Raw genomic sequence first — 27,115 nt, 5'->3', positions numbered from 1 at the left:
GAAAACCTTATTAAGCAGACACTGGGGATGTATCAGGAATGCAGCTTTATCACAATCTTAAACCAAAAAAAAGCACACGATAAAATTGTAACTGTTTATGGTTTCTCTTTCCATTCAATGCTGTGTATTACATTTCCAAAGTATAAAAAAACCATCTTGGTAAAATCATGCACTGTAGGAATAGCACTGGGGAATCTGGTAAAGAAGAAAAATTTCTTTATTAGCCAAGCCACAAAGCATCTACAGAGGCTAATTCATCATGAAAATGCCAGGATGGCTGACAGCTGAGTGACAGAGCAGCCCTGGGCTTGTGCCCTTCCCCTTGCAGAAGAGCCCCTTTGATTCCATGCCTGCTCCTCCTGGGCAGCCCAGCTCCTGTGCACAGACAGGGCTGCAAGCAGCAGCCTGCCTCAGGAAAAGGGGACAGCCTGGGGACACAGCCCTCACAGGGGACTCACAGGGACAGCCTGGGCACACAGCCCTCACAGGGGACTCACAGGGACAGCCTGGGGACACAGCCCTCACAGGGGACTCACAGGGACAGCCTGGGCACACAGCTCTCACAGGGGACTCACAGGGACAGCCTGGGCACACAGCTCTCACAGGGGACTCACAGGGACAGCCTGGGCACACAGCCCTCACAGGGACAGCCTGGGCACACAGCTCTCACAGGGGACTCACAGGGACAGCCTGGGCACACAGCCCTCACAGGGACAGCCTGGGCACACAGCTCTCACAGGGACAGCCTGGGCACACAGCCCTCACAGGGGACTCACAGGGACAGCCTGGGCACACAGCCCTCACAGGGACAGCCTGGGCACACAGCTCTCACAGGGACAGCCTGGGCACACAGGGACAGCCTGGGCACACAGCTCTCACAGGGGACTCACAGGGACAGCCTGGGCACACAGCCCTCACAGGGACAGCCTGGGCACACAGCCCTCACAGGGGACTCACAGGGACAGCCTGGGCACAGAGCCCTCACAGGAGACTCACAGGGACAGCCTGGGCACACAGCTCTCACAGGGACAGCCTGGGCACACAGGGACAGCCTGGGCACACAGCTCTCACAGGGAATTCACTGTGTGCTGGAAGCTCCATATCAGGTGTAAGGGAGCATTTCCACCCCTCTTCCCTCCTCTCCCCCAAGGGAGATCAGGGAGCTCTGCAGCTCTGCCCAGCCCGTGCAAGCACCAGGCTCTGGCAGCACCTCCTGACACCTGCCCAGGAGCCCGTTCCCAGGAAGCCCAGTGCTGGCACCTGGAGCTGCCATCTCACCTGGGAGATGCCATCTCACCTGGAGCTGCCATCTCACCTGGGAGCTGCCATCTCACCTGGGAGCTGCCATCCCACCTGGGAGCTGCCATCCCACCTGGAACTGATATCCCACCTGGGAGATGCCATCACACCTGGAGCTGCCATCCAGCCTGCAGCTGATATCCTGCCTGGAACTGACATCCCCCCTGGAGATGCCATCTCACCTATCCCAGCTAGAGCTGCCATCTCACCTGGAGCTGATATCCTGCCTGGGAGCTGCCATCTCCCCTGCAGCTGATATCCCACCTGCAGCTGCCATTCCACCTGGGAGCTGCTATCCCACCTGGGAGATGCCATCCCACCTGCAGCTGATATCCCACCTGCAGCTGCCATTCCACCTGGAGCTGCCATCCTACATGGAGCTGATATCCCACCTGGGAGCTGCCATCTCCCCTGCAGCTGATATCCCACCTGCAGCTGCCATTCCACCTGGGAGCTGCTATCCCACCTGGGAGCTGCTATCCCACCTGAAGCTGCCATCTCACCTATCCCTGGAGCTGCCATTCCACATGGAACTGCCATCTCACCTGCAGCTGCCATCCCAGCTGGGCATGGAGGAGCAGCCCTGGCAGGGGCAGAGCTGAGCAGGGAACCCCAGTGCTGCTGCAGATGCAGGGCCAGGGACTGGCAGTTCAGCATTTCCAGCTGCTACTCCACCTCCTGCTCACTTGAAAACGAAGCCTGGGCTTAAGTGCTTTATGGGACTGGGGCCAGGCTGCTCAGTTTCTTGCAGAACTGTGTTTTTATATCCATAATGTTAGCTCAACCCTTCTGCCAAGTCAACCTCTTTTCCCAGAGTTTTGTTTATTTTTCAGGATTGAGCTCAGAGAGGGCTGGGGGTTAACCTCAAGTACAGTGGCCTGATTGCCATCTATGTTGAAGACAGTTTCTACTGCAAAGGCAGCTCTATGAAGTATGCTCAGTTTATTAGTCCCTAACTCTGCAAGGGACAAGCAAAGCAGCACAGGGATAAATGGAAGTGGGGCTCTCCCATGCAATCTGTGAAAGAACAGACAGGATGCAGATGAAAAAGTAAATTAAATAATGCCAAGTCCAAATAACACAGCATTGGATCGTTTATGCTTTCAGTACCTAATTTTTCTCTGTATATTTTAAAAATCTAAACCTCTAAGATGAAAGAGAAAGGGAAACGAGGGAGTACTTGGAAAAAGACTTCAGAGCAAACACTTGAACAAGATCACTAAAATCACTCAAAAAGAGAGATTATTTTCCTAATCATGACCAATGCGTTGATGAGAAATGACCCTAAAATAACCCTAAACTTTTATAATCAAAGATAATCAGCTTCCAAAACCAAAGCAAGAGATAGTCTGGGTTGAGGAAGTTTGTGGGAAATTCATTTCTGTAACACCTTCCCCAGGTGACAGCAATGGCTGAAGGGGCTCAGGTGGGGAACAGAACAGGACTGAGCTCAGTCCCACAAACCCTGCAAGGCCACACAGCTTTGAAGGCTATGAAATCCAAGCAGATGTTAAAAATCTTTGTTTCCCTCCTGCTGTTTGAGTGAGTGCACTTCCTTGGAGAAATTCTCCTCAAAAATTTAAGAAATGTGTGAAAAATAATAGAGCAAAAAGGGAAAAGAATTTATGGCTTGGCTCAAGAAAATTTAGATGCTCCAAAGCAAAAGTGGTCATGATGAAGTCTTTGGCAGCAAACCAGTGAAGCACAGATTTTCTTGTTCTGTCCCCAACCTTTCACAAAGCATTTTACACACAGACAATGTGCACAAGGAAAACTGGAACCACTTGCCATGATAAGCTAATATTTTAAGTCTCACTCACCCATTAGTGCACAAAGTAATGATGGGATAAAGACAACTTCTCTGGAATCTGATGTCAAGAAATGGTATTTATACTACAGAATACTGCAAAGAAGTGATGAAACATTTTCATGGGTTCACATGCACTGGGGAGGAACATGAAAAGACCTTTTAAGTGTATCATGTCTTATGAACTGGAAATCCTGGGTCACTACATGTAGTCTCAAAACAGAACCATGGACTGATTACACATTTTCATAGTTAAATATAATGAACAAGCCATTCTTTTTTACTGTCAGATCATGATAAATGTCACTTCAGCTAATCATCATGAAGAATTAAGCTCATAGCAAAATTCAGAGTCTACCAATGAAGCAGCTCAAATCCTGCAAGAAGCTGAATTCATCATTCCATCAGAGATGAAGCCCCACAGCTGAGGGTAAATCCTGGGCAAGCTTAGACAAGGAGAAGCACAGATTATATATACTTAATGATTAAAGCTTGCAGAGTAATGCATCACATACCTCACAAAAAACCCAACAAAACCCAAAGTGCCTTTTTTTGTAAAATCCACAGAACCAATTAAAGGGAGAGGAGCAAGAGAAAGTGAACAAAAGCCCTGAAGTGCTGCTGTGTGGGTGTGAAAGGGGGTGTGTGTCACTCACACACTCCTGTCCCTCCCCAGGTATCAGCAGCAGGGAAGCACACACCTGAGAAGGTCAGGCTAAGTGCTCTGCAGAGCTCACACACAGGTTAGTCCAGCCAAGCCTCCTCCAGCCCAGGCAAAATATGGCTAAAACCAGCTTGAAATGCTGGATTAGCCAAGCAGGGCAGTCTAAGGGCAAGAGAGACAATATTGATGTTTTTAGGTCCTCAGCATTCCAGACTCTTCAAATACTGGGGGTGTGGGGGTGTCCATAACTGTTCTTCTAGCTCTTTTCCATGTCTTTTGTCTCAATTTCTTACATTCCTTCCCCACTGCTTTGCCTCCATACTCTTCTACATCTCTTTCTCCTGGGCTAGCCCTTTTTCCTTTCCACACAAACAAGATTCCCTCAAAACCACTGCCTGTCTCATTCTAACTATGAATAGTGTAATCTTTCTCTGTTACCTCAAATCACTGTTTCAGTTCTTTGTAAGTGCCTCTCTTCCCTCCTGCCAGTGTCCAGCAGTTCAGAAACACAAATGACAAATTCCTGTCACAAATAAAGGTATGATGTACAATTCCTGAGAATTTGCCTGGTTTAACTTCTTCCTGCTATCTTCTTTTCCCTGAAAGATGTGTTCCTCGAGTCTGAGCTCTTTCTCCCCAAATTCTCAGCTGTGTCACACTCACTCACTGGAAAAAAAGAGGGGAAATAATGTGATTACAATATAGAGAGCAGATGAGGAATGAGAACCAAGGGTTAACTCCATACACCAAGTACAGCAGGGAGTCAAAACAAACTGTCTTACTAAGTGAAGTTTTTAACAGAAAGTATGGACAAAAAAAGAAAACAGGGGACAAAGCATGGACATCCCCCTAAAAAGAGCCAACAGACCTTTCAAACAATATATATATTAAATAAATAAATAAATAAATAAATAAATAAATAAATAAATAAATTTGTGCACATCTCTGAGTACTCCCACTGTGAACCCATGGGAGCAAACAAGAATCCCTCTGTAAGGGCACAGTGATGGGCAGAAATGCCCCAATCTCCTCTTCCCCCTGCCCCTCAATCCTCCTCCTGTACATCCAATTTCCTGCTGCTCCTGCCAGTCCAGCACACCAGGGCTCTGTGCTCACCTTTCAAACTGCACTCCTGATCCAGCCCAGCTCCAGAGCACAGACCTGAATGCTTGAAACAGTCTAGAAATGACTGTATTTTTTTTTCTCTTTCCCCTATCCTCCATTCCTTATTAATATTTCCAGTAGTAAATGCCTTCTAGGGAGCTCTGCAACAGTGAGGCCCCCCTCTGGGAAAATGAGGATTCACGTGTTGCCATGGCTCACAAGCTCATGAGCTATGGGTCTGTAATAAAAGCAACACCATTTCATGAGAGAGGATTAAAACTGTTTGATCTCCCAGAAAACAACTACAGGGGATAGAGCAGAGCAGGTTTGCACAGAAACAGAGATCAGAGGCACCAATACTCACTTCAGGTAAGGAAACAGAGGCTCTCAGCATTGTAAAAAATCAGCTTTGGAATTGTGTCAATGATTGCCAGGAACTCAGGTGTAACACAGCTGTCAGAATGTGCAGGCTCTGTCCTGACCTGAAAAATCAGGGATTTTATACTCTCTCCAGTTAGTGACACAGAAGCCCACACATGCTTGATGTCACAGACAACAAAATGTGGGTATCTTTCTATCTAAATGGCAAATGTTGCTCTCAGCAGAGTCCCCTTGAGCTGGTCAGGGCAGACACTAGCTCCCCTTGGCCCAGTGGCTGCAGAGAACATCTATCTGCTGCAGAAAGCATTTGTGCAGCCTTAGAAAGGCCACATCTCTCTCTAGGCTTCCAGTTTTTTAAAGGAAATGCAGGTGTTCTCTAAATGCAGGTACAAGAAGTTCAGTAACTACCATTTATAGTTCCATTGTCCCTTATATGAACTGTGCCCACTCCTCTGGTTTATGTAGACATGGGTGGACTGGAGGAAAACTCAGTGAAGGTTTTCTGTAGATGGACTAAAAGAATGAAAAACAAGCTTCACTACACTTAATAAAAGCCTAGAGAAGCACAGTAAAATCACCAGGGCCTTTCAGCTCATCTGGCACAGAAGGGCACACACCCCATGAGCCACCAACCAGGCTCCTGGGTCCAAGCTGTGCCCCAGGTTCATTCACAACCTGACCATTTCTGCCCCAGGTTCATTCCCAACCTGACCATTTCTGCCCCAGGTTCATTCACAACCTGACCATTTCAGCCCCAGGTTCATTCACAACCTGACCATTTCAGCCCCAGGTTCATTCACAACCTGACCATTTCTGCCCCAGGTTCATTCACAACCTGATCATTTCAGCCCCAGGTTCATTCACAACCTGACCACTTCAGCCCCAGGTTCATTCACAACCTGATCATTTCAGCCCCAGGTTCATTCACAACCTGACCATTTCTGCCCCAGGTTCATCCACAACCTGACCTTTTCAGCCCCAGGTTCATTCACAACCTGACCACTTCAGCCCCAGGTTCATTCACAACCTGACCTTTTCAGCCCCAGGTTCATTCACAACCTGACCATTTCAGCCCCAGGTTCATTCACAACCTGACCATTTCTGCCCCAGGTTCATTCACAACCTGACCATTTCTGCCCCAGGTTCATTCACAACCTGACCATTTCTGCCCCAGGTTCATTCACAACCTGACCATTTCTGCCCCAGGTTCATTCACAATCTGACCATTTCTGCCCCAGGTTCATCCACAATCTGACCTTTTCAGCCCCCTGTGCTGATGCTGCTGGCAGTGCCTCCCCAGCAGAGCTAGGAAGCATCACAGCATTTCTCCTGGAACACCAAATGCTGGTAATGGTGATTTTTTCCTCAATTTTTCCAATTAATGTTAACCTAATTGAATGATTTACTGGAAAACAGGAGAGGAAAAGGAAAGCTTGTATTCAGCTGGATGAAAAATGCCATTTTCCCCAGTGTACAAGACAGAGGTCTGCACAGAAGGTGACAACAGAGCCCACTGGCTTTTCACTGCAATCTCATGGCCCATCTACTGTCAGCAGGCTGAAGCCTTCAACTCAAGACAAATGGAACAACTGAACATTATCCCCAGGTTCCTGTAGGTGCCTTCAGGGAAGCTGTGACAGCTGGGGACCTCCTCACTCTCCACCTTGCCTTGGTCCAGCCCAGAGGTGCTGCCCCATGGCTGCAGACATGGCTCCAGCTCATGTCATACTGACAGGTAAGAACACATTTCTATGTTCTTTCACACACTAATGTCCACAGCTCCACTTATTCTTCAGTCTTCTCGTCCAGCTAAACAAAACATCCACTGAGTTTTTCTCCAGTCCACCCCTGTCTACATAAACCAGAGGAGTGGGCACAGTTCCTATAAGGGAAAATGGAACTATAAATGGTAGTTACTGGACTTCTTGTACCTGCATTTAGAGAACACCTGCATTTCCTTTAAAAAACTTGAGGCTTAGAGAGAGATGTGGCCTTTCTAAGGCTGCATCAAAAGCTACTTAGGAGCCAAAAAAAAATAAAAAAAAGAAAGGAATTCAAAGTAAAGACAGAAGAATTATCACACAATTTCAGCTGGAGATTGAACAGACAACGCCCCAAGCTGTTTGTAAAAGAACCTGCAGCACTAAGATTGTTTGGCACTGCAGCCCCTAAAAGGTGAGCAGGGAATGAAATGAAGACCTACAAGTTAACAGATTAGCCCCCAAATGCCTCGTTGATAAAAGCAGAGTTATTGATAGAAAATACAGTGCTAAAAGTTACTTTATAGTTCAGTTTTTCTATTCAACAAAATGCAACACTGTTCAAGGCACAATTTAGATGGCTGGTGTTTGTTTGGGGTTTTTAGTAATTTTTCCCCCAAAATCTAAACTATGCTAAATGCAAAATCAATGAAAAGCTTTCTCAACTATCTTAAAAATGAAATTAATCTGGGAAAATTTATTGTTAGACTTGGCAAATCCTCTGCTGGCAACCAAATGGTTAAAGAAAAAATAAGGGAAAAAAAGCCTTAAAAGACTCAGGAGAATTAGCTGTTGCTAAAACAATTTTATGGTCCTTTCCACTCCAGTGGAGGTAGTTTGTATGGCTGACTGGAATCTATTCAATGCTGTCAAACATCTAACACTCCCATAGCCAGATGCCTCACAATGAATAACAAGCAGCCTCGCTGCCAATATGCTCGAGCTGCATTTTTTACCAGGGACTGGACCCCAACCCAGCAACACTCCAACTTCATTGTTCCATGCCTTGGTAATTTATAAGACCAAAAATTAACCACAACAAACAGAAGTGCCAAAACTCTAAAGCAATGCAGCTACAAAATCCATCATATTTAACAAACCACTATACAGAAAGTCAGGTTCCTAAAAAGAACCTGCACATCTAATTCCTCTTTTGTAGTTTACATTGATTTCATGATAGAAAATACCACTCAATTTCAGCTGATGACTTCCATAATCTGGGGAGGCTCACAGTAAGTGTGCAGAATAAAAAAGAAAGAAGTGGAAACAATGAATAAAGTGTACACAACTCTCGTTGAAACACTAAGCACATCATCTGTCATCCTGAGTATCATCATTTCCATAAATATTATCCCACCCATTGATTGCCTTGCTCAGTGCTGTGCTTCAAGCAGAATCCTGGACTCTTACCATATTTACATCCTTCATCTTTCAGCTCTAATAATGCTGAAGTGCTGACACCAGACTCTCATTGCAGGCAAGACAGAGAGTGCTCAGTGACAGCCCTGGCTCTGGGAAATTACAGCTCTGCTCTCCTGGCAGCCTTATGATTATGGCTCTGACAGGCCTTGTGTTCTGGAGCTCATCTCCTGCCCTGGGCACACCCTCCTCTCCTGCAAACTAAAGTCAAACAGGACACACACATTTCCATGGAGGTATCCTTGAGCATTTTCAGCTTTGGGGGAACACGAGCACCATTCTCACCATGTTTCAAACAGCTGATGACTCTGGGGTTTATTTTTAATTATACTTGCTGCTAGAGTTCCCAGGATCTAATTCTCTAGGAACCATAAGGTGGTGCTGAAAAAGTCCAGAGCCTGGGTTTGTAAAACAAAGTGAAGCAAAGCAGCTGCTTTGAGAAAAAGTGGCCATATCATGCAAGCAGCTCTGAGATAAACTGAACTCAAGTCCACAGCAGAACTCATGAGCTCATTCTTATTAAATAAAAATTGCTGCTGCACTTTCAGAGCTGAGCTGATCACCCACATTAAAAAGGACACAGCTTTGAAGGAGTGAAGAAAAGCAGGGGGTTGTGAGTGTCAGGGTGTGCACAAGGGCTTGTGGGTGCTTGTGCTGGTCTTGACAGCACTGAACATCCCAGAGGGACAGGCTGGGCAGCCCTGCAATGCTCAGGGACATTGCTCCATCAGCCATGCACTTTTAAGGATGTATTTAGATGTGGCATCAATGAGGTATCATTGTTTTTAAGCCTACAGAAGTAATTACTAAATTGTTACTAAAGAAGTAACAATGAAGTAATAAAATGTAAATTCAGGGATTTACCACTGCTGAATTATTTTACTTAAATACAGGTATTATCTTTAACACAAAGTGATTTTTTTTAAATTTATGTTTTACAGCACTGTTTAGGCCTCTTGCTCTGAAAGCAGGGTACTATTTCTTTCTACTTATCATTAACCTGCTGTCCTTACTCTCTACACCTGGCCCTACAGCATTCATTAGCACATGCACTGGAGAAGAAACACCCAAATTAGGCACAATTTCATCTGCTTTGAAGCAGCATGCCTGCACATCCCCAGAAAACACCCACCTAACAGCATTGCTGGGACCCCACAAACACACACAAATACCTGACACATTTTCAACAAACACTTTGGCACAAGTGTCAAACAAGTGTACTTGTACTTTCCTGTAAACAGGAAAAATAGCCACAAAAACACAAACAGTCCCAAAACCTTAACCACAAATGATGAACCACAGATAAAGCTGGTCCCAGACCTAAAGCAGGTAAAAAGCTACATCCATCAATTCCACTGATATCAATGTTTAACAGAAGCCTTTTAGGTTACATACTTACACAAAATCCAAGATTTAGGGAATGAAAAGCAGAACTTGAGTACTGCTTCAGTAGGCAGAAAAGAGCTTTTTATCTTACTACAGCCTAATGAGACATGAATGGTGTGGTTAAACACTATCAGCAAGTCAGCAGCCAGGTGGGAGGAAAGCTGGGTCTGGTGAAGGGACAGACACATCCATGCAAATGCATCATCACTCCTGCACAAGCAACTGAAGGCTGCACAGTTTATGTCAAACCCAATTCTTACTGCATGTTTAGTCAAACAATATGACAGCTGGAGAACACCCAGCAAATATTCTCAGAACGAACACAATTGTAATTACGTGGGGTTTCTTTGTTCCTGCTCCACTTGAAAACAGACTTTTGGAAATATGTATTTCAATTTAACCTACTCCATTTTGACAGAAATACTTAATTTCAAGCAGCTCCATTGCTACAGATGAGAGGATCCTTACCACCAGGAAATCAGGCTACTCTGTGGCATCAAACACCTGCACAGAAGAGAACTGTCATTACCCAACAGGGGCCAGAAAGCTCCTTGTATCCCCCCAGGGAGCTGTTCAAGGCTACAGGAGCTCTAATTCTGCAGAGGACTTCTGTAACAGATGGAAATAAGGCAAATGCATTAAACAATTTCAATTATTATTTCCAGAAATACTTCTACAGTACTCAAGTGTCAAAATGCTTTTAAATCAAGCAAATTGCACGTGGCAAGACTTACAAAGCTGACTGCAAGAATTAGATGCTTACACTCCATGAAATTCAGTTGATTCCAGAGATATAGCTTCACTGCTGCTTCTTAAAAATTCACCCATGACTGACCATAACATGAGAGCAGTATCTTAATGAGTATAAAGCCCAAGAGAAATAAACCAAAAGTTTAATGCAGATTTATTTTTGCATGTTTACACCACGGTGAAAGCCATCCTCTTCCCTTTCCCACAGAAAAAGGTCATTGCAAGGTGTGCCCTCAGGGCAGTTCCCCTGATTTTTACAGTGGAAAAAATCCTGCCCTGGATTCACAAAGGGTTTGAACCTGATGTAAATTCACATAACCCGGGTCCATGAGAACCAAATATGAAAGGGCTGCAAGAAGTGCTGCTAAATCAGACAGGGCTGCTTGGAGATCTTTAACAGAAACCTCATCACAGCTGAGGGCTCCTCCAGTTTCTGTTTTCAGAGGAGGTTTCCTGCTAAGTGCTTAGAAAAAGCAAAATGCCATTTAAAATAACTTTCCCTGTCCTTTTTTATGGTTGTTTTCTGCAATCTAACCACAAGGAATTGAATATACTGCTTTAACCTCTGCTAAGTACAGTTTTTATACTTATTGACAGCTGGTGTTGATCATTTGAATTGGAAAACTTGCAGGAAGGAAGCACCTGAGTTCAGCCCTGAGTGTTCTCCAAAGTCTCCAGGAGTGTTTTATGATACCATTCAATGTCATTAATCAAGCAGTTCATTACTGGCTGGCAGAAACTCTTTGTTGCTGTGAACTCACTCAGCACAAAGTTATTTTGTTCATAGTACTGCCACTTCCTTTTCAAATTTGTAAGGTTACTGTGCATCAGCCTCCCACTGCTGCAAATTTGGCACTCTTTCCTCTAAGCTTTTCTTTCCCTTAAGGTGACCATTTAACAGACCTTGGGTCTTTTATTTTTTATTTATGCATTCCTCATAATTTAAGACACCTGAGTTATTTTCTGTAAGCCTTCCAGACACTGCTGAATTTTTACCAGAAAATTTATAGTAAGATTGTATATTTGTTTTCCCCAAAGGCCCCTCCCCTGTAAGTCCTGGCCCAAGGCCATGCAGTAACACAGGCATTCCAGGAGACCCCAAGTCTGTTTTTCCACTGGCAGATGCCCCTTCTGTCCTTGAACTGAATCTAGAAGGAATCTATACAGTTTGCTTGTTCAGTGCAAAGGTCCCATGTGCTGCTTCTCAGCAGGGATCATCTGTTCTGCTTAAATGCAACATTTAAACCCACTGATGGGAGCAGATTGATCAACCAACCATCAAGAACAACCATCTATTTACATGTAATTTCTGTTTGGCCTTTTTTTTTCACTCCCTTAAGCTCTAATTTGCTGTTAATTCTGTATAATTTGCCCCCCAGGTCCCTGTGACACCCCAGCTGCAAAGGGCCACAGCAGAAGTGGCTGGACAGGCATGGAAAGCCCAACTCCTTCATCTGGATTTTCTCTGTCAGCAAGGACAACAGACCTTGCTAGAAGCTTTCACCTTCTCATGCCTTTCTTGCATTTCTTCTGAGCCACATGAACTTTTAAGAAACAACACTCAAATGATCTGCCAGAAATAGGCATCAGAGAGTCTCTTTCATTACAACCTGAAACCAGACCCTTTCAAATACAAATGGTATTTAGTGGATCTTTTCTCAATATTATCCATATTTTCCTTGATGCCATAGAAAGGCTGTCATTGATTTTGATCCAATTTTGATCACAATCACTATTTCTGTGCTTCCTGACACTCCTGCAATTCCAAGCATCTTGCATCTTAAACATCCCTTTCTGTATTTTTCCTGCCTCTATCTGCTCCTCTTCCCAAAGTTCATTCTTCTATCACTTTTTTATATCACTGTTATCACATTAATTGGTGAGCTTGTCCCCAAGAAATTAACTGCCTTGAGGCACATCTTTCTGCTTTCTCCTAGTGCTTAATCTCTGATCATATCTTGGTTTTATAATCCCTATCAAGCCTTTTATTAGCTTTTGCTTTTATTACTCCTAAAATCACAAAACACAATATGCTGGACTTTGCTCCTACCTAACAGTCATCCATCCTAAAAATAGCAGGTCTGTGGCTTTTTACATTCCCCTCATTTAATGCTTTCTCAGCCATTATACCATTAGAAATACTTTATGAACTCCTTACAGTAAGAACACAGAGAAGTACCAGATGTGCCTTCCCACATCCCTTTGCATTTCCCATCCCTTTGCATTCCCACCACAGGCAAAGGGATTCTGATCCAGAGACAGGACAGGGGAACCTCTGGAGCCATGAACTGGCAAAGGAAATCTGAAGGAAAGGAAATGGAGAAAGGAAAGAAAAAGGGGAAGGGAAAAGGGGAAGGGAAAAAGGGAAGGGAAAACAAAGGGAAAAGGGAAGAGGGGAAGAGGGGAAGAGGGGAAGAGGGGAAGAGGGGAAGAGGGGAAGAGGGGAAGAGGGGAAGAGGGGAAGAGGGGAAGAGGGGAAGAGGGGAAGAGGGGAAGAGGGGAAGAGGGGAAGAGGGGAAGAGGAAAGCTAAAGGAAATCTGTGCCTGGCAGGGCAGCAACTCCTGAGTGCCCACTGGTCCAGCAGAAAGCCATCCCACAGATCTTGGGTGCCTGGCAGAAGCAGCAGTGCCACTGTGGGGACAGGATGGCCAAGGCTCACTGGAGGCCCAAAGTGAAGCACTCAGACCTGGAGCTGGTGGGACTGGTCAGATTCCAGCCATTTCTGATCCAACAGAAATGCTCCCTCTGTTTCCACCCCAGACACTCCTGCTGGAGTAGGACTGCAGGTCCCTGCTGGCCCTGCAGGAGCCAGGGAACACCTCAGTGGGATGTGGCTCCAGGAGTGTGGGCAGGGTGTGTCACCCCACCTGCTAATACACCTGCACCACATGAACTCCAGAACTGCCTCTCCTCCTGCTCCTCTCTGTATTTCAGTTGAGAGCAGCTTACTTTCACTCTGAATAAAAAATAAAATGAACATAAGGAATGATGTGTAAATACAGAGCTTGTACAGCAGTGGAGAAACTGAGCACATGAAAAAGGAGAGCAGCTTTAAAACACAAAGGCAGAAAAAGAAATAAACCAAGAGGAAGATGCTAAGGAAGGGTTAGGCAAGTTGGTGTGTGTGGCTGGCACCAGGAGGCAGCCAGGGCTCCCTAGGAGGAGGAAGGACAATTAGATTGAGCAGATGAAAGCAATGATGATGATTGCTGGTGCTGCAGACCCGGGCTGGCCTGCATTAGGCTAAGTAAGCTGGATGCAAGCCAGCATCATTGAACAAATGGCATGGCACATCCCCAGGAATCTGAGGAGAGACTACCAATATCTTAAAGGTGACCTCTCACACTTGCTATCCCAGCAAATGAGGCAATTCTCTTGGCTGTAATGGACAAGATCAGCAGAGGCCACTCTCCTGAAGTTATGCATGCCTCATACAAATAGGATTTTTAGTTTTAGATTTAATATCAATTGACTGCACCTCATTTGAGCAAAGTATCCTAAGTGCTTTATTGGTTTATTTCAGCCCTTCCCCATTTTAAAGAAAACATAATCTAACTTTCCATTATTCATTATCATCCAGGCAGGCAACAAGAGGAAAAAAAGACCCCTAATTTTTAGCCATATTGTCTATTAAAAATGTAAAATGTTTCCTAAAAGGGCAGGCACATTAATTAAGGCTGCCTCGGGATAAATGAAGATTACTAGGAGTGCTCTGCTCTCCTGGATGAGTTTTCCATTATAATCAAATGAAACCAATTACTGCATTTGTAATGGAAACTACCTAAGCTGAACATTTCCACTTTTGCAGAAGCTGAGGAGTAAAGTGCACAAACAAAAAAAGGTCCCCAAACACTTAGGAAAGGAAAAGAGAATGGAACTTTTCTGGGGAAAACAAAGAATCCTGCAAGTAAACCCAACAGTAAAACACTGGGTACAAATCAAATGGCCCCAGTGTAATTGAGAATCACAGCCTGGATTCCCAGAAGCCATCTCCAGCAGGAAATCCTGAACCTGAGCACTGAACTCCTTTCTGCTCCTTCAGAGGAGAAAATAAAGCTTAATTAGGCTCAATTTTCTAAATAATGGTTATCCTCTGTAACTAATCAGGAAAATTTTAAACCAGTATCAGATGAATGCTTGTTCAAACAGTGAAACATGCTCTGTCTTCTAAAGATCATCTTACTCTGCAGGCAGCTGAAAGGATTGAGGGTAACACACACTGAGGCACAGCTTTTATTTCCAAACATCCTTTGCCATCCTACTGAGCAGCCCCTAGAACAACACAAAACAGCACCTTCTTCTGCACATGGAGACTGCCAGTGACAGAAAGCAAAGATAACTTCAGGGAAAAAAGAATTACTGGAATTTCAAACACAACAGCATTTTCTGAACTTATTCCAAATGGAAGAAGGCAAATGTTTAAAGGTATTGCTAGGGAACTAAGAAGGCCCCAAATAAAATTATTTGAATAATCTTTAAAGAGAGTCTGGAGCCTGAAAGACACTTTGGAGAGAATTCTACTTCCAAATCACCTAAAAGCAATACACTCATTGAATTCATCCATGATTATCCACTGTTCACCTGGAACATGAATTTTACCCCCAGAAATCTAAGCAAGAGCATGGTAATTATCAGGCTGATAAAGGCAATGCAGAATTCTGTTTTAGCATTCTGTCCATGAAATAGCAATGAAGCTCTAAGGTGATTTTAGAGGTATCCATCTATAGTCACATAAAGCAATATATATATAGTAATAATGTACTTTGATTTCTGGTTCCCTTTTAGACTCATTTAAAAACAACTTCTGAGTGAAAACAGGGGCAGAGGCAGGAACACTGTACACATGTTCTAAGTTTAACACTGCTCCATGGGGAACATTGTGACACCACCAGACTTTAGCACAATGCAGATCTGCAGCACCTGCAGGCTCCAGTGCCCCCTACCCTACTCAGGAACCTGGAAAAATTTCATAAAGGCTTTCCATGTTCATCTCTGAATGTCAGATAAACTAGCAAGTTTGCCATTCACAAAAAGGAAAGGAAAAGTGAGGCAATATGAACTGAGTTTTAACTAAAATACCAAGTGAAATTCTTTCAGATTACAACAAGTGGTTGGGGTTTTTTTTACAATTTATGTATTATACTGACTCTAGGTATGGCTCTGTCAGGTGTTCTACAGTGAAGGGAGCTGCAATATTAGAGATTTTGGAAGGTTGCAAACCTTGTGGAAGGTTGCAAACCTTGTGGAAGGTTTGCAGCCTTCCAAAATCACACAGAATCATTCTTCTCCTACTAAAAAAACCTTCCTTTGTTTAGAATAGATTCTGCCACAGCTTCTTTCTGTGGAATCTCTAGACTACCTTCTCCTACACGATGTGGTGACCAAAGTTCTACACAGAACTGTACATCTAAATTTGTGCATTTCCATCTCTGCTCTCTCCAAGAATTCCTTTACTTTAAAGACAGGCAGATCTACCTGCATTTTTTAGATTAGTCTTTATACCCTACTTAAGGCCACACTGCTACATTTTTTACCACTGACAGTTGTGTTAACTTCATACAGACACAGTCAGCTGCATCCTCAGTCATTTCAGTAATTTCCATCCTAATCTCCAACACCCTCAGAGAACACCTGCCAGTCATATGCTGCTATTATTTATGTGACAGTTCTACCACCCTAGTTCTTTCCCCTTAATCTACACCACTCACAAAGCTGTTTCCAATTCAAGTGCATTTTTATCCTTTACTTATGTAAATGCTGCCAAATAAGTCTGAAGTTTTTCACGCTCTTTTCCCAACTTCTGTATGATAGGTGCACTTATTGCAGACCTGTACTGCCTTCCTGATGTCTCAGTCAATAGAAAAGTAAAGGGACTGTAAAATTGTGAAAGCCAATTCTTTTGCCTTTATTTAAAAGGTGACTTTTCTAGACCCTTATACCAAATCCTGCGGGATGTCCTCACATGCTACAATTACATGCCAGGATAACACCTGATTGATATCCAGTATCAATTTTTGTTTAGAAAACCCTGCAGCAAAGGCAGAGCTCTCTGCTTTACTGGCTTCCTTCTAAAGAAACAAATCCCCCCAACCCTTTCATTTCAAAGCAGACTCTACTGAACCCCACCCTAATTCTCTGTAAAATCTGCACGGATTATTAGACACGGATCTAGTTAAAGACTAAAAACTGCTGCAAGGACAACACCAACTTGTTTAAATGTTTATCCACAGAAGGAGGAAACTGCTAAGTGGGAGTACCAGGTAATGAGGGAGCACTTACTGTGGCAGAGAGCTGCGGTCCATTGAGCTGTGCGTGCAGGATGGCCTCGTTGATGGAGCTCCAGATCCCCGCCAGGGCCGTTTCCAGCTCCTGCGAGGCAGCCATTTCATTAGTCAGATATTCCAGCGTGGAGATGAACTCCCTCCACTGAGCATCCAGCTCTGCCACGCTGGCCAGGCAGCCCCTCATGACATTGAGGCAGTATCCCACGCAGGGCCTGATGAGGGTCAGCCCCTGGCAGTGCGGGCAGTACTGCATCCTCACCAGGGCCCTGCTGCACTCCTTGCTCAGAGCCGCGTGCTCCGTGCTGTTGATCACCTCGATGCCCAGGCTCAGGGCCCGGCTCAGCATCCTGCTGGCCCAAAGAGATTTTGACAGCTCTGTAACCATGTTTTTAGAATAGTGTCCAAAAGGATTGATGTCTTGCCTTGTAAGCCGCAGACACTCTGTGTAGTCCTCTGACAGATCTGTAATTCCTGGGTTTATTAGCCGGCTGTACACCAGAGGGAAGAGGCTGTCAAAGAACCGCAGAACTGCACTTTCCACGGTGGTCTCTGCGCCCAGAATGTAGAGAGAGATGTCTGTGAAAAGCTCCTTAACGGGCTCTGCTGCTTCTTTAGCCATAGGTCTGTAAGCTGTCTCAAACAGGGAACTTGTGCGGTTCTCAGCAAAGCGAAGCAAAGACTCAAAGGCCTCTAAAAAGGGGCAGGGGAGAGAAAGAACTAGAGGTTAATGGCAGGCACCTGAAATCTCAGTCACAGGACTAACTCTGTCCTGAACAGGAACATCAATAGTTACGTGGAATCTGCAATATCAATGCAATAATAGGTAATGCAGCTTTCAGCAGTAATGTGATTAAAGGGACCCCCAAGTATTGCCTGTGCATAATGAAGGCAACACTGAACAAACAATTATTTTTCTTAAAAAAAAGATGAGTCTGTTCTCACTAGCCAGACCCTGATCTACCAAGGACTCACACAGATTCCAGGCTAGGGCTGGAGCACAGTCCAGGGCTGTGTAAGGTGGTTTTTAGAACTCACACTGCATTTGGGCAGTTCAGCTGGGTACACTTCCAAAGCATCTTCAGCTCAACTGTGAGGCAACTGAATACACACAGAAGCTGAAGGTTTTGTTTCACCGTGCTTGACTAGGTGGCTGAGAGGCACTTCTTGCAAAGTACAACCCCAAGATGAAGGAAAAGAATATTGCTGTGTGAATAAATTCTCTCCCCATTAACATTGGCCATGTCTGGACATCAGCCAGTGGTTGGGGAAGACTTGACATCATGTCCACTATGACCCAAAACCTAAGTGAAATAAACAAATCAGGAAAACATTATCTCCTTTAATTAAACCATTTCTGAGTGGCCTAAGGAAAAATAATATTTAAGGAATTCCACAGTTAACACATTTCAAATGGCACATGGCAAGTATTGTACACCCAAACCACTGACTGGGGTGCTAGAATTCATGGACAGGGCAAGGAAGGGATCAGTTTTCCAGATTATTTTTAATGACACAGAAGACAGTAATCCACACCATTCCCACTGCTTTCTTTGGCAGCTCTCCAACAAAAAGCCTCTGACATAAATCATCCTTGCACTCCTCTGGGTGGCAAGCAGCTCCAGGCGAGGCAGGAGATCTGTCACTCCACACCTCCCGAGGCCTGGCCAGATAATGGGGTTGTGGTCTAATCCTCCCTCTCCATTCATGGCAACATGGCTGTGGGATTCCCTGCTCTGCAGCACAGCCCCAACTCACCCAGACATCAGCCCCACAAAGAGCAGCCACAATGCACAGCTCCAGACTGGCACACCCTGGCAAGGTTCTGCAGCAAAGCCTGCACTGTGCCATCCCTGGGACAGCTCCCTGGGCAGCTGACTCCTGCCATGAAAAGCACTGCAATCCCTTTTAGCACAGAGTGTGCTTTAACTACACTGGTAACACATCTCACTGCTGCATTTTGCACACACACACTGCAAAAAATCCCTTCAGCACTCGCACTGGGATTACAGCAGCTAACAGTCTGAAAGGGCTTATAAAATCCTAGAAATTAAGAAAGCAGATACACTCCACTTGAAAAAGATGACAGTACGTCCTTGGCAGAGAAACACCTAGCCAAGTTTCAGACTGAAGCAGAGCTGACAAAAAATCTGAAAATTGGATCCAGGATAGGAATCTTGACACAACCTATGTGTGCTACTGCACACTGTTAAAAGGAGTTTTTGTTTGCCACATCACCTCTATGTGTTTATTCCTAAAGGAAACCAAAACATCATTTTTATCAGACTAAAAACTCAATAGAAATATTACAAAACATACAGACAGGTGTTTAAGTTTCCTCCCTATGCATGGCCCCTTACAGATATTCAGCTTATAATTAAATTATAGGAGCAGGGGCTGCTGTCTACAATGCCACCAATCTCACACTCTTCCTTTATCTTCCATACCCATAAAGGCAGAACTGCAGGCATCACTCTCCTTACCTGAAAACTAAATAAAATTCATTTCTCAATGTGTTAGTGTCATTATTTTCCCAAGACAATAAAAGCCCCAGTGAAACATATGAGCAAAACATCCACTGGCAGCATACATCCCAAAAAAAGAGATTTCAGGAGATTCCTGGGATTCTAAGTTGCAGGCTAGAAACCATGTAGTATTTTATTTTCAAACCCCTTAACTGTGAAAATTCTGCATTCTATTCAATAAAATTCTGCATTATTCTGAGACAAGCATGAAATCATGATATATGATAATGACATTTATTTTTCATGGCGTAAGGGAAAAACTGTGATAACAAATAGCTTCATTCCTCCTGCAAGAAGAGCCCTCACACCAAAAACATGGCACAAAAATACTGCTAGTGATTACAGATGTGCTGCAAGCCCCTGTAAGGCATCATGTGCTTCCCTATAACCACCAGTCAGACACGAAACGTGACCTGTGCCTTAGGGTAATTACATTTCAGAAGGAAACAGGCAGGTTTTTAAGGCATTAAGAGGTGTTTGAGACAATCAAATTACTGTTCTTAGACCTTTAAATCAGAAATTAGTTAAAGGGGCTTCATGCAGTCAAATGATGTGGCAACAGCTTGAGTTGTGGCTGTAGAGGGCAGGAGCTGCTGAGGTGGTTAATTATCTGCTTTTTAGTCCCCTTTGTGTGGTACTTTGTACAAAGTTTCTAAACTCCAAGGAAGGTTTACCACTATCTGCAAGACCAGCTTCTCATCTATGCTGTCAAATACAGCAAACTTCTGGAAGTTATGAACTCACAAAAAGCTGAATTCTAAGTCTAAAGATACAGTGGGAGAATTATTTGATCATCTTTCACTGCCTTTGGCTTCAACACAACCCTACCAGCAGCACGGAATATATTGCAAATATATCAATTCTGAACAGAAATAAGCCTTACCTGAAATAATCCAACATTTGATGAAAATATCAAATTTAGAAGTTTTTTGTCTTCCACTTGTATTAAAGCAAATAGGAAGGTGGAGAGCAAGGTTTGTTCCCATGCTGCTGAAAAATCCCTTTTTGATTTAAGACTACAGGAAAAGTGAAATGACAATTAGTTTTGAATTTTGAACGCCCACACTGGTGACTACTTAAGGAAAGGCAGCATCACCTTCCACGGGGAGAATTTTGCTCAAACCGTGTGCTCATGGATGATATTCATCACGCCTTTGGCTGGAAGGCTGTGCAAGATCTCCAGTGGAAAGGGGGCTCAGTTTGGTATTAATTCCTCAGAGGTAATGCAATTAATAAGTGTAATTCATGCAGATATGCTTGCACCTTACTGCCCTGCAAGAATTAGTCACAGAACAACTGCAAGCAGGACAAATTGAAGAATCATTCAGCCCCTGGAATACCTATTTTTGTAATAAAAAAGAAATTGGGGAAATGGAGACTGTTACATGATTTACGGCAGATAAATGCTGTAGTGGCAGCAATGGGAGCTTTACAACCAGGCCTTCCTACAATGATTCCACAGGAATGGAAGATAGTTGTCATTGATTTGGAAGATTGTTTCTTCACATTCTTATTCCATTGGCTGAGCAAGACAAAGAAAAATTTGCTTTTACTGTGCCTTCCATAAATCATGCTGAACCCAATAAAAGATATCAATGGAGGGTATTCCCCCAAGGCATGAAAAATTTGCCAACTATTTGTCAATGGTTTGTGGCACAGCCTTGTCAGAAGTCACTTGACTCCAGCACTGATGTGCCCGGACCCTCCAGCACAGCTGCTCAAACCCAGCTCACCTCTGGAAGTTGCCATCTGTCCTGGGAACTTCCTGGAATGAGCTGTGGGGACAAGCCCAGCCCTGAGAAGATCCACGCTGGGTTTGCTGCTCCCGTGGCAGCACCGACCCTGTGCTGGGCTCCAGCTGCTGCCAGCCCTCAATGCACCCAAACTGGATTATGCTCAGTCTGACACACTGTCCTGGCTTGACTATATGATTCCTTTATCCCTAATTGTCTCTTCTGTTTATGCTGAATAAGAAGTTCTGCACCTTTAGGATGTGAAAAATGAGTATTTTAGGATTGGCTTTTCGCGAATATTAAAATGAATATCGTATGTGTTGTGTTAGAAAGTTATGATGTGTTAATTCTCTTAAGTAGGGTGTTAAATATAGTTTTAGGTTATAAAAAATGTTAAAATAGGAACTATGCTATGTAGGATACTTTTTTCAAAGAAAGGACTTGCAGTGAGATAGCAGCCACAGGACACCTCAGTCTTTCAGAGAAAAAGAATTTATTGCTCCATTATCAGAAGAAACAAACTTCTTCCTGCCTCGAGGGCACCATCAGGATTCAGAGGAAGAAGCTGACACTGACCAGACAGAATCCTGTGTTTGAATGGAATTTATGCACCATGTATGAGGTGTATGAATATGCAAAAGGCTGTTGCTTTAAAGAGTTAATCCTTTGTTAACGGGTGTCCTTTTTTGGGCTTGTGCTGCCCAGAAAAGGTTCCTGGACTGTCTGTAACTCTTTGTTTCTATTGTCCTAATTCATGTTGTCCAAATTATTACTGTAATTTTATTACTATTTTTATAACCATTTTATTACTATTAAACTTTTAAAATTTTAAAACCAAGTGATTGGCGTTTTTTACAAGGATTTGTTCCAGAGAGTGAAGGGGGAGAGAAGCAGTGCACAGTTTGTTTTCAGACACTGCACTCACTCCTCCACATTCCTGCTCCTGCACTGTGCTGTCTGTGGATGCACAGACAGCAGGACAGAGCTCTCCTTTGTTTTGGTTAGTTTAGCTAGCTGAGGCAAAGAAGTTCCCTGGTCTGTGTTTTTCTTTTTTCCCTTTTCTTTGGACCTGTTTGAACCTGCTCTGGACTGAACACCAGCAGAGCACCGGCAGCTCCACCTGCGGCCACCGGGCCGGGCCTGGCCCGCGGCATTTCCAGCACAGAGGGACTGATGAGAGACTGAGAGAGCTGAGCTGCAGCCCGGGGAGGGGACTTTCTCAGTTTGGCATCTCTGTTGGAGCAGCAAGGGCTTTTGTTGTTTAATATTGTTTAGGTTTTATTGTTTCATAAACAGGTTTTTTCCACTTTTCTCCAAGGAGGTATTTTCTCCCAGACCGGTTGGCAGGAGGGGCCGATTGAATCTGCTTTTCTAGAGGAGCTTCTTTGGGGGTTCTCTCCCAGATTTGCCCTGAACCAGGACACACACACACATGAAGCGTGGTAAAGAACTCCCCAACTAGTTAAAGTCAGAAAGGGGTATGTTTATTGACACCACTGGGCACAAGGGGAATAATTTCCCAAAGGCATGTGCAAAAAAATCACAAGTTCTGGCTCTCTATTTATCTAAAAAGTCTTACATATTCACATAATCACTCAAAATGCCATATATATATTCATTACCTAACCCCACCTATCCCTGCTTTGTATTAAAATGTATTTAAATGAGTCCAAAGTTCCTTTTATGCCTGTGCAGTCTCCTGCAAGATTGAATTGGGTAGGTTGGTTTGAAAGGGGTGTGTGGGTTCTGGAATGGGTCAGTGGGTTCAGAAATGGGACAGTGGGTTCAGAAATGGGACAGTGGGTTCTGGAATGGGACACTGGGTTCTGGAATGGGTCAGTGGGTTCAGAAGTGGGACACTGGGTTCTGGAATGGGTCAGTGGGTTCAGAAATGGGACAGTGGGTTCTGGAATGGGTCAGTGGGTTCTGGAATGGGACACTGGGTTCTGGAATGGGTCAGTGGGTTCTGGAAAGGTGGTCTGCTGAGGTCGAAGTGACCCTTTACTTTTGCCTTGCTGGCAGGCTTTGGACCCCTTGGCAGTAGCTCAAGTTCCGGGGCCTAGGTGCAGCCACGGTCCTCTTCTTTTTCACAATTAAATCTTCATCCCATCCTGCTTCTTTAAACACAGTAAAGACAGGCAAGTGATATATAACCCTAGCCTTAACTACTTTTTCTGCTAATAATTAACTATCCCTTATTATTTCTACTCTTCTTGCTATACTCTTGTTTCTATCCCCCCTACTCAATGTAGCTAACTTTTTAACACTTTCAGTTTGTTTAAACCCTTGATTCCCACACAGATGGACAAACACTGCTTTGCAGATACAGCATTTGTGCTTGTTCATCCCAAGCACGGCACAGCTTGGTTTGGAGCAAGACAGAAAACACACCCACCCTGACACAGAGCACACTTCCCTTCTCCTCAGCCAGCAGCTACACCTCAAATTCCTCCTGCAATGAGAATCACAAAAATTCCTGACGTATCTCACACCAGCTTTTGCATTGCTGACTTCTTCAGTGGGATTTAATCCTGGTTTAAATCCACTGCAAGTCACAAAATGCTGCAAGGATGGGAGTGTTTCTGCTAGAGAATAGTGCTACAGGGAGAAACAAATGCAGGAGGAATGTGTCAGTCTGCTCAGTGCTGGTGGACCAGCATTCTCCAAATATCTCCTCTATTTTCCTACCACCTGGGGGTGTTTTTGGGGAAAACCAGGTTGATATTAAGTTTCTCATGTCACATAAACACCACATTCACCAAGCTGCATGACTTCTTTCCAGCAGGAATAGCTGCTGGAGTTTTTTAACTGCTGTTAAAAACTGTCACCTCTATCTTAGTCTAATCAAGAGCAACAGCTCTCCAAGACTGCGTCCACCCCTCCTCCTGCAGCCTTATCCTCCAGACAAAAACCAAAGATGCAGAAGTGCCACAGATCTATTTGCCACTCTTTCTGCCACAAAAATCTTCCTGGGTGTGTTTGCTTTTGTCAGGCTCTGAGACAAACAGCAACACAAGCTCAAGGAAAGATGTGAGCAGAGGATTCACTGGAGTGCACAGAGCTGGTGTCAGAGCCTGCATTCAGGGTTGCCCTCCTCTCATGAGCCCTGGATTTCTTACTTGGAAGGCAGCAGATGTGGTCTCAGGGAACACACACAGATAGGAGCTTTCCAAGAAAATCTGGACTGACATATGATAGCCATGCTTAGAGCAGGCTCGTTTGCTTTCCTCACTCCTGAAAGACCTTCACAAACTATTGAGGTCCTTATTCTGTAAGCAGCTGTGGGGTTCAGATGGAGAGCATTAGGCAAGGTTAAGCAATGTCCTCCTTGCTGGATTATGATTTAGCCCAAACCTACATTCTTTTCTTTCCACAGATCCAACACAGAAATATTAGCAAGGAAACAATTTCAGCAAAACAAAGGCAACCTAAACACCAGATACTTCTGCCCACAATAATAACAGGATTATTTCTGCCCCAGAATAGCTGAGGCTTAGATATTAATGCCTGAGCCCAGAGTCCTAACACTCACTGCAAACCACAACAAGCCTGTGTGAAAGGGAAGTCACTGCCACTGCCACCAGACTTCTGTGTGCCACTCCAAGCTGGCACCTTGCCCACAGAACTGACCAGGTAATACCACCCTGCTAAAGCAGCAGCTCCAAGGAATCTGTGATTCCTGCACTCTGCCATAACTCACTGCCTGCTGGACTTCATTTAAAAGACCACCAGCTCCCTAAAAAAAGAAAAAAAGGAAACTTTTACATTATAAACATCACAAAAAGATTTAAAAATGCTCCAAACCCAAAACTATCTATACAGGCTCTATACAGAAATAACATCTGTGTACATTTTAGATTTTGACTGTAATGACGAAAGAAGAATGACAAATTTAAGTAGCTCCATTATTTGTTTGGTCTCTCAGGACCACACTAATATTTGGCTCCTTTCCTTTCAACATCTTGCATTTATTACAGAGCTCCAGAATGAATGAAAGCTACCCTTGGTTGAACAATGGCTTCCTTTTCATGCTTTCACGTCCATTAAGATTTCTGCATCTTTACAGCTTGCCAAAATAAAGAACAACATATTAATATTTTGCAGCAGTAGAATTTAAGTACAAACTGTTTGCAATGTGCTACAGGGAGAACAATGTACAAAGCAGAAAAATCACACCCAGACATACATCTACATGGTGCACAAATAATGAAATTCATCACTCTGCTTTTGGGTGTATGATGATTTCTAAACAAGTTTAAAAGAATATGAACAAAGAGTGCTTAAAAACCATCATTAAATGAGATGAACAAGAGGTTGGGTTTGGCCTTTTTTCCAGATTACTTTAAAAAAGGATGCAAGTGCAAAGGAAATTGTGTCATGTTTGCAAAGACAGAACTCAAAATCCATCCATTCATTCATTCAACTGCTTTTGTAAACAACTTCATGTAACTTTCAGCTTAATTTCAATTCTGTGACATTTTGCTAGGAGCAAAATTTCCAAGCCTTCAAAGTTTCCTCCCTATCTTCCTTATTTATCCTCCTGCAGAACACAGGGTCAAAGCTCTTTACTGATACCCTACTTTCCCATGTGCCTTGCTGGTTTTAGAATGGCAGTCTTCCTACACATAAACACAGTTGCTCTTGATGAAACTGATGAGAAATTACATGCTAATAAACACATGTTAATAAGCACATGTTAATAAACATGTCTAGTGAGAGAATGATGTCTACCACATCCTGGCTGACACATCACCAGCACTTGCAGGAAACCCAGCAACCTGGGCCAGAGAAAACCCTGGAAGTGCTCAGAATCTGGGCTGAGCAGAAGCAGCTCTTGCTGCCTACTCACCTCCTGAAGCTGCTTTTAACAAGGCAGGGCCAAAACAGTTTCAGAAGTAAGCAAGCAAAGTCGGTTTTGACAAGAGGGGGGATAAAGAAGTTTGAATTTACTCACCTTTACTCACCTTGGAGTTCATCAGTCCTTCACAATATAGACCAGATGGGAAAAATAGCAGCTTTCCATTACTGTGCACAGGAGTGAGATCTTTATTCAACAGCCTCCCCTTGTCTACATTGACAACATCAGATAAATACCCTGCTGTGTAGCTGCTGATTGAAACTTCTGCCAAGCTGGAAAGCAGTCTGTGCCTCCTTCTCTGCTCACACCCAACAGCTATGGACACTGCTCATTAACCAGGAATCAATGAGCAGAATTATTTACAGGCTGCTATTACCTCCTTTAAGCTACTGCTTGATTCCAAGTGTAATTCAATACTGTTTTTAACTTTTAAAAACTTATGAGAAGTCGTAAGGGCTTTAAAAAGTTCTAGAAGTGAAACTTTGGGAGCATAAGAACACTTCCCTTCCAGGCCTTTCCTCCAGTGCTGGGAGCTGGGACAGGGGTTTGCCCCAGGAAAGCCTCATGCAATGTGAGGGTCAGAGCAGCTGATCCCCTGCTGGAATCTGGGAATGTGGGCAAAGCCATGACACTTGGGAAAACTCATTCCCAAATGTTCTGCTGGAAGACTGACTTCCAAGAGCAGCTACAGGAAATATACAGGATCATCTTCTGCCTCGGGATGAAGATTAGTCTGCTTCTTTTATATGCACAAATCTATTCTGGCAGCCTTAGCACAGCTTTGCAATTATATGGGAAATAATCACCCCCCACAGACTGCTGCCCCAGCCAGCAAACCCACACCCTTTGCTCCATAACAGGAGACTTCCTTCTTTTACTATTTCTTCTTGTACTTTTTTGTAAATTTAAGCAGTTTATGCTACATTTTTATACAGGGAGAAGGGGGGTGAACATGCAGCTCATTTTTGTGCCACCAACGTACACGAACTTCGGGTTATTCTGATATTATTATTATTTGATTCTACCAATAATAGAAATAACACCAGGTTTAAAAGAGGCTGACTGCTTCAGAGGTTGGTGAGGCAAAGAGAAAACAGGCAGTGGATGCACAAGCCCAGGAGATGCCTTAATGACAGCAGAATGGGCC

General features: G+C 44.0%; 1 protein-coding gene across 1 annotated transcript in view; it reads right to left on the bottom strand.

Moving 5' to 3' along the window:
- LOC132331513 (glypican-5-like) overlaps positions 1 to 27,115 on the bottom strand; it is a 369,094-nt gene that overhangs the window by 266,895 nt on the left and 75,084 nt on the right. The window contains exon 3 of the mRNA XM_059854951.1: positions 16,851 to 17,545. Coding sequence (XP_059710934.1) covers positions 16,851 to 17,545 — 695 coding nt within the window. The remainder of the gene's footprint in view (positions 1 to 16,850; positions 17,546 to 27,115) is intronic.

The sequence above is a fragment of the Haemorhous mexicanus genome, chromosome 10 (genome assembly GCF_027477595.1).
Source record: "Haemorhous mexicanus isolate bHaeMex1 chromosome 10, bHaeMex1.pri, whole genome shotgun sequence".
NCBI lineage: Eukaryota > Metazoa > Chordata > Aves > Passeriformes > Fringillidae > Haemorhous > Haemorhous mexicanus.
This window is presented reverse-complemented; position numbering and strand designations above follow the sequence as displayed.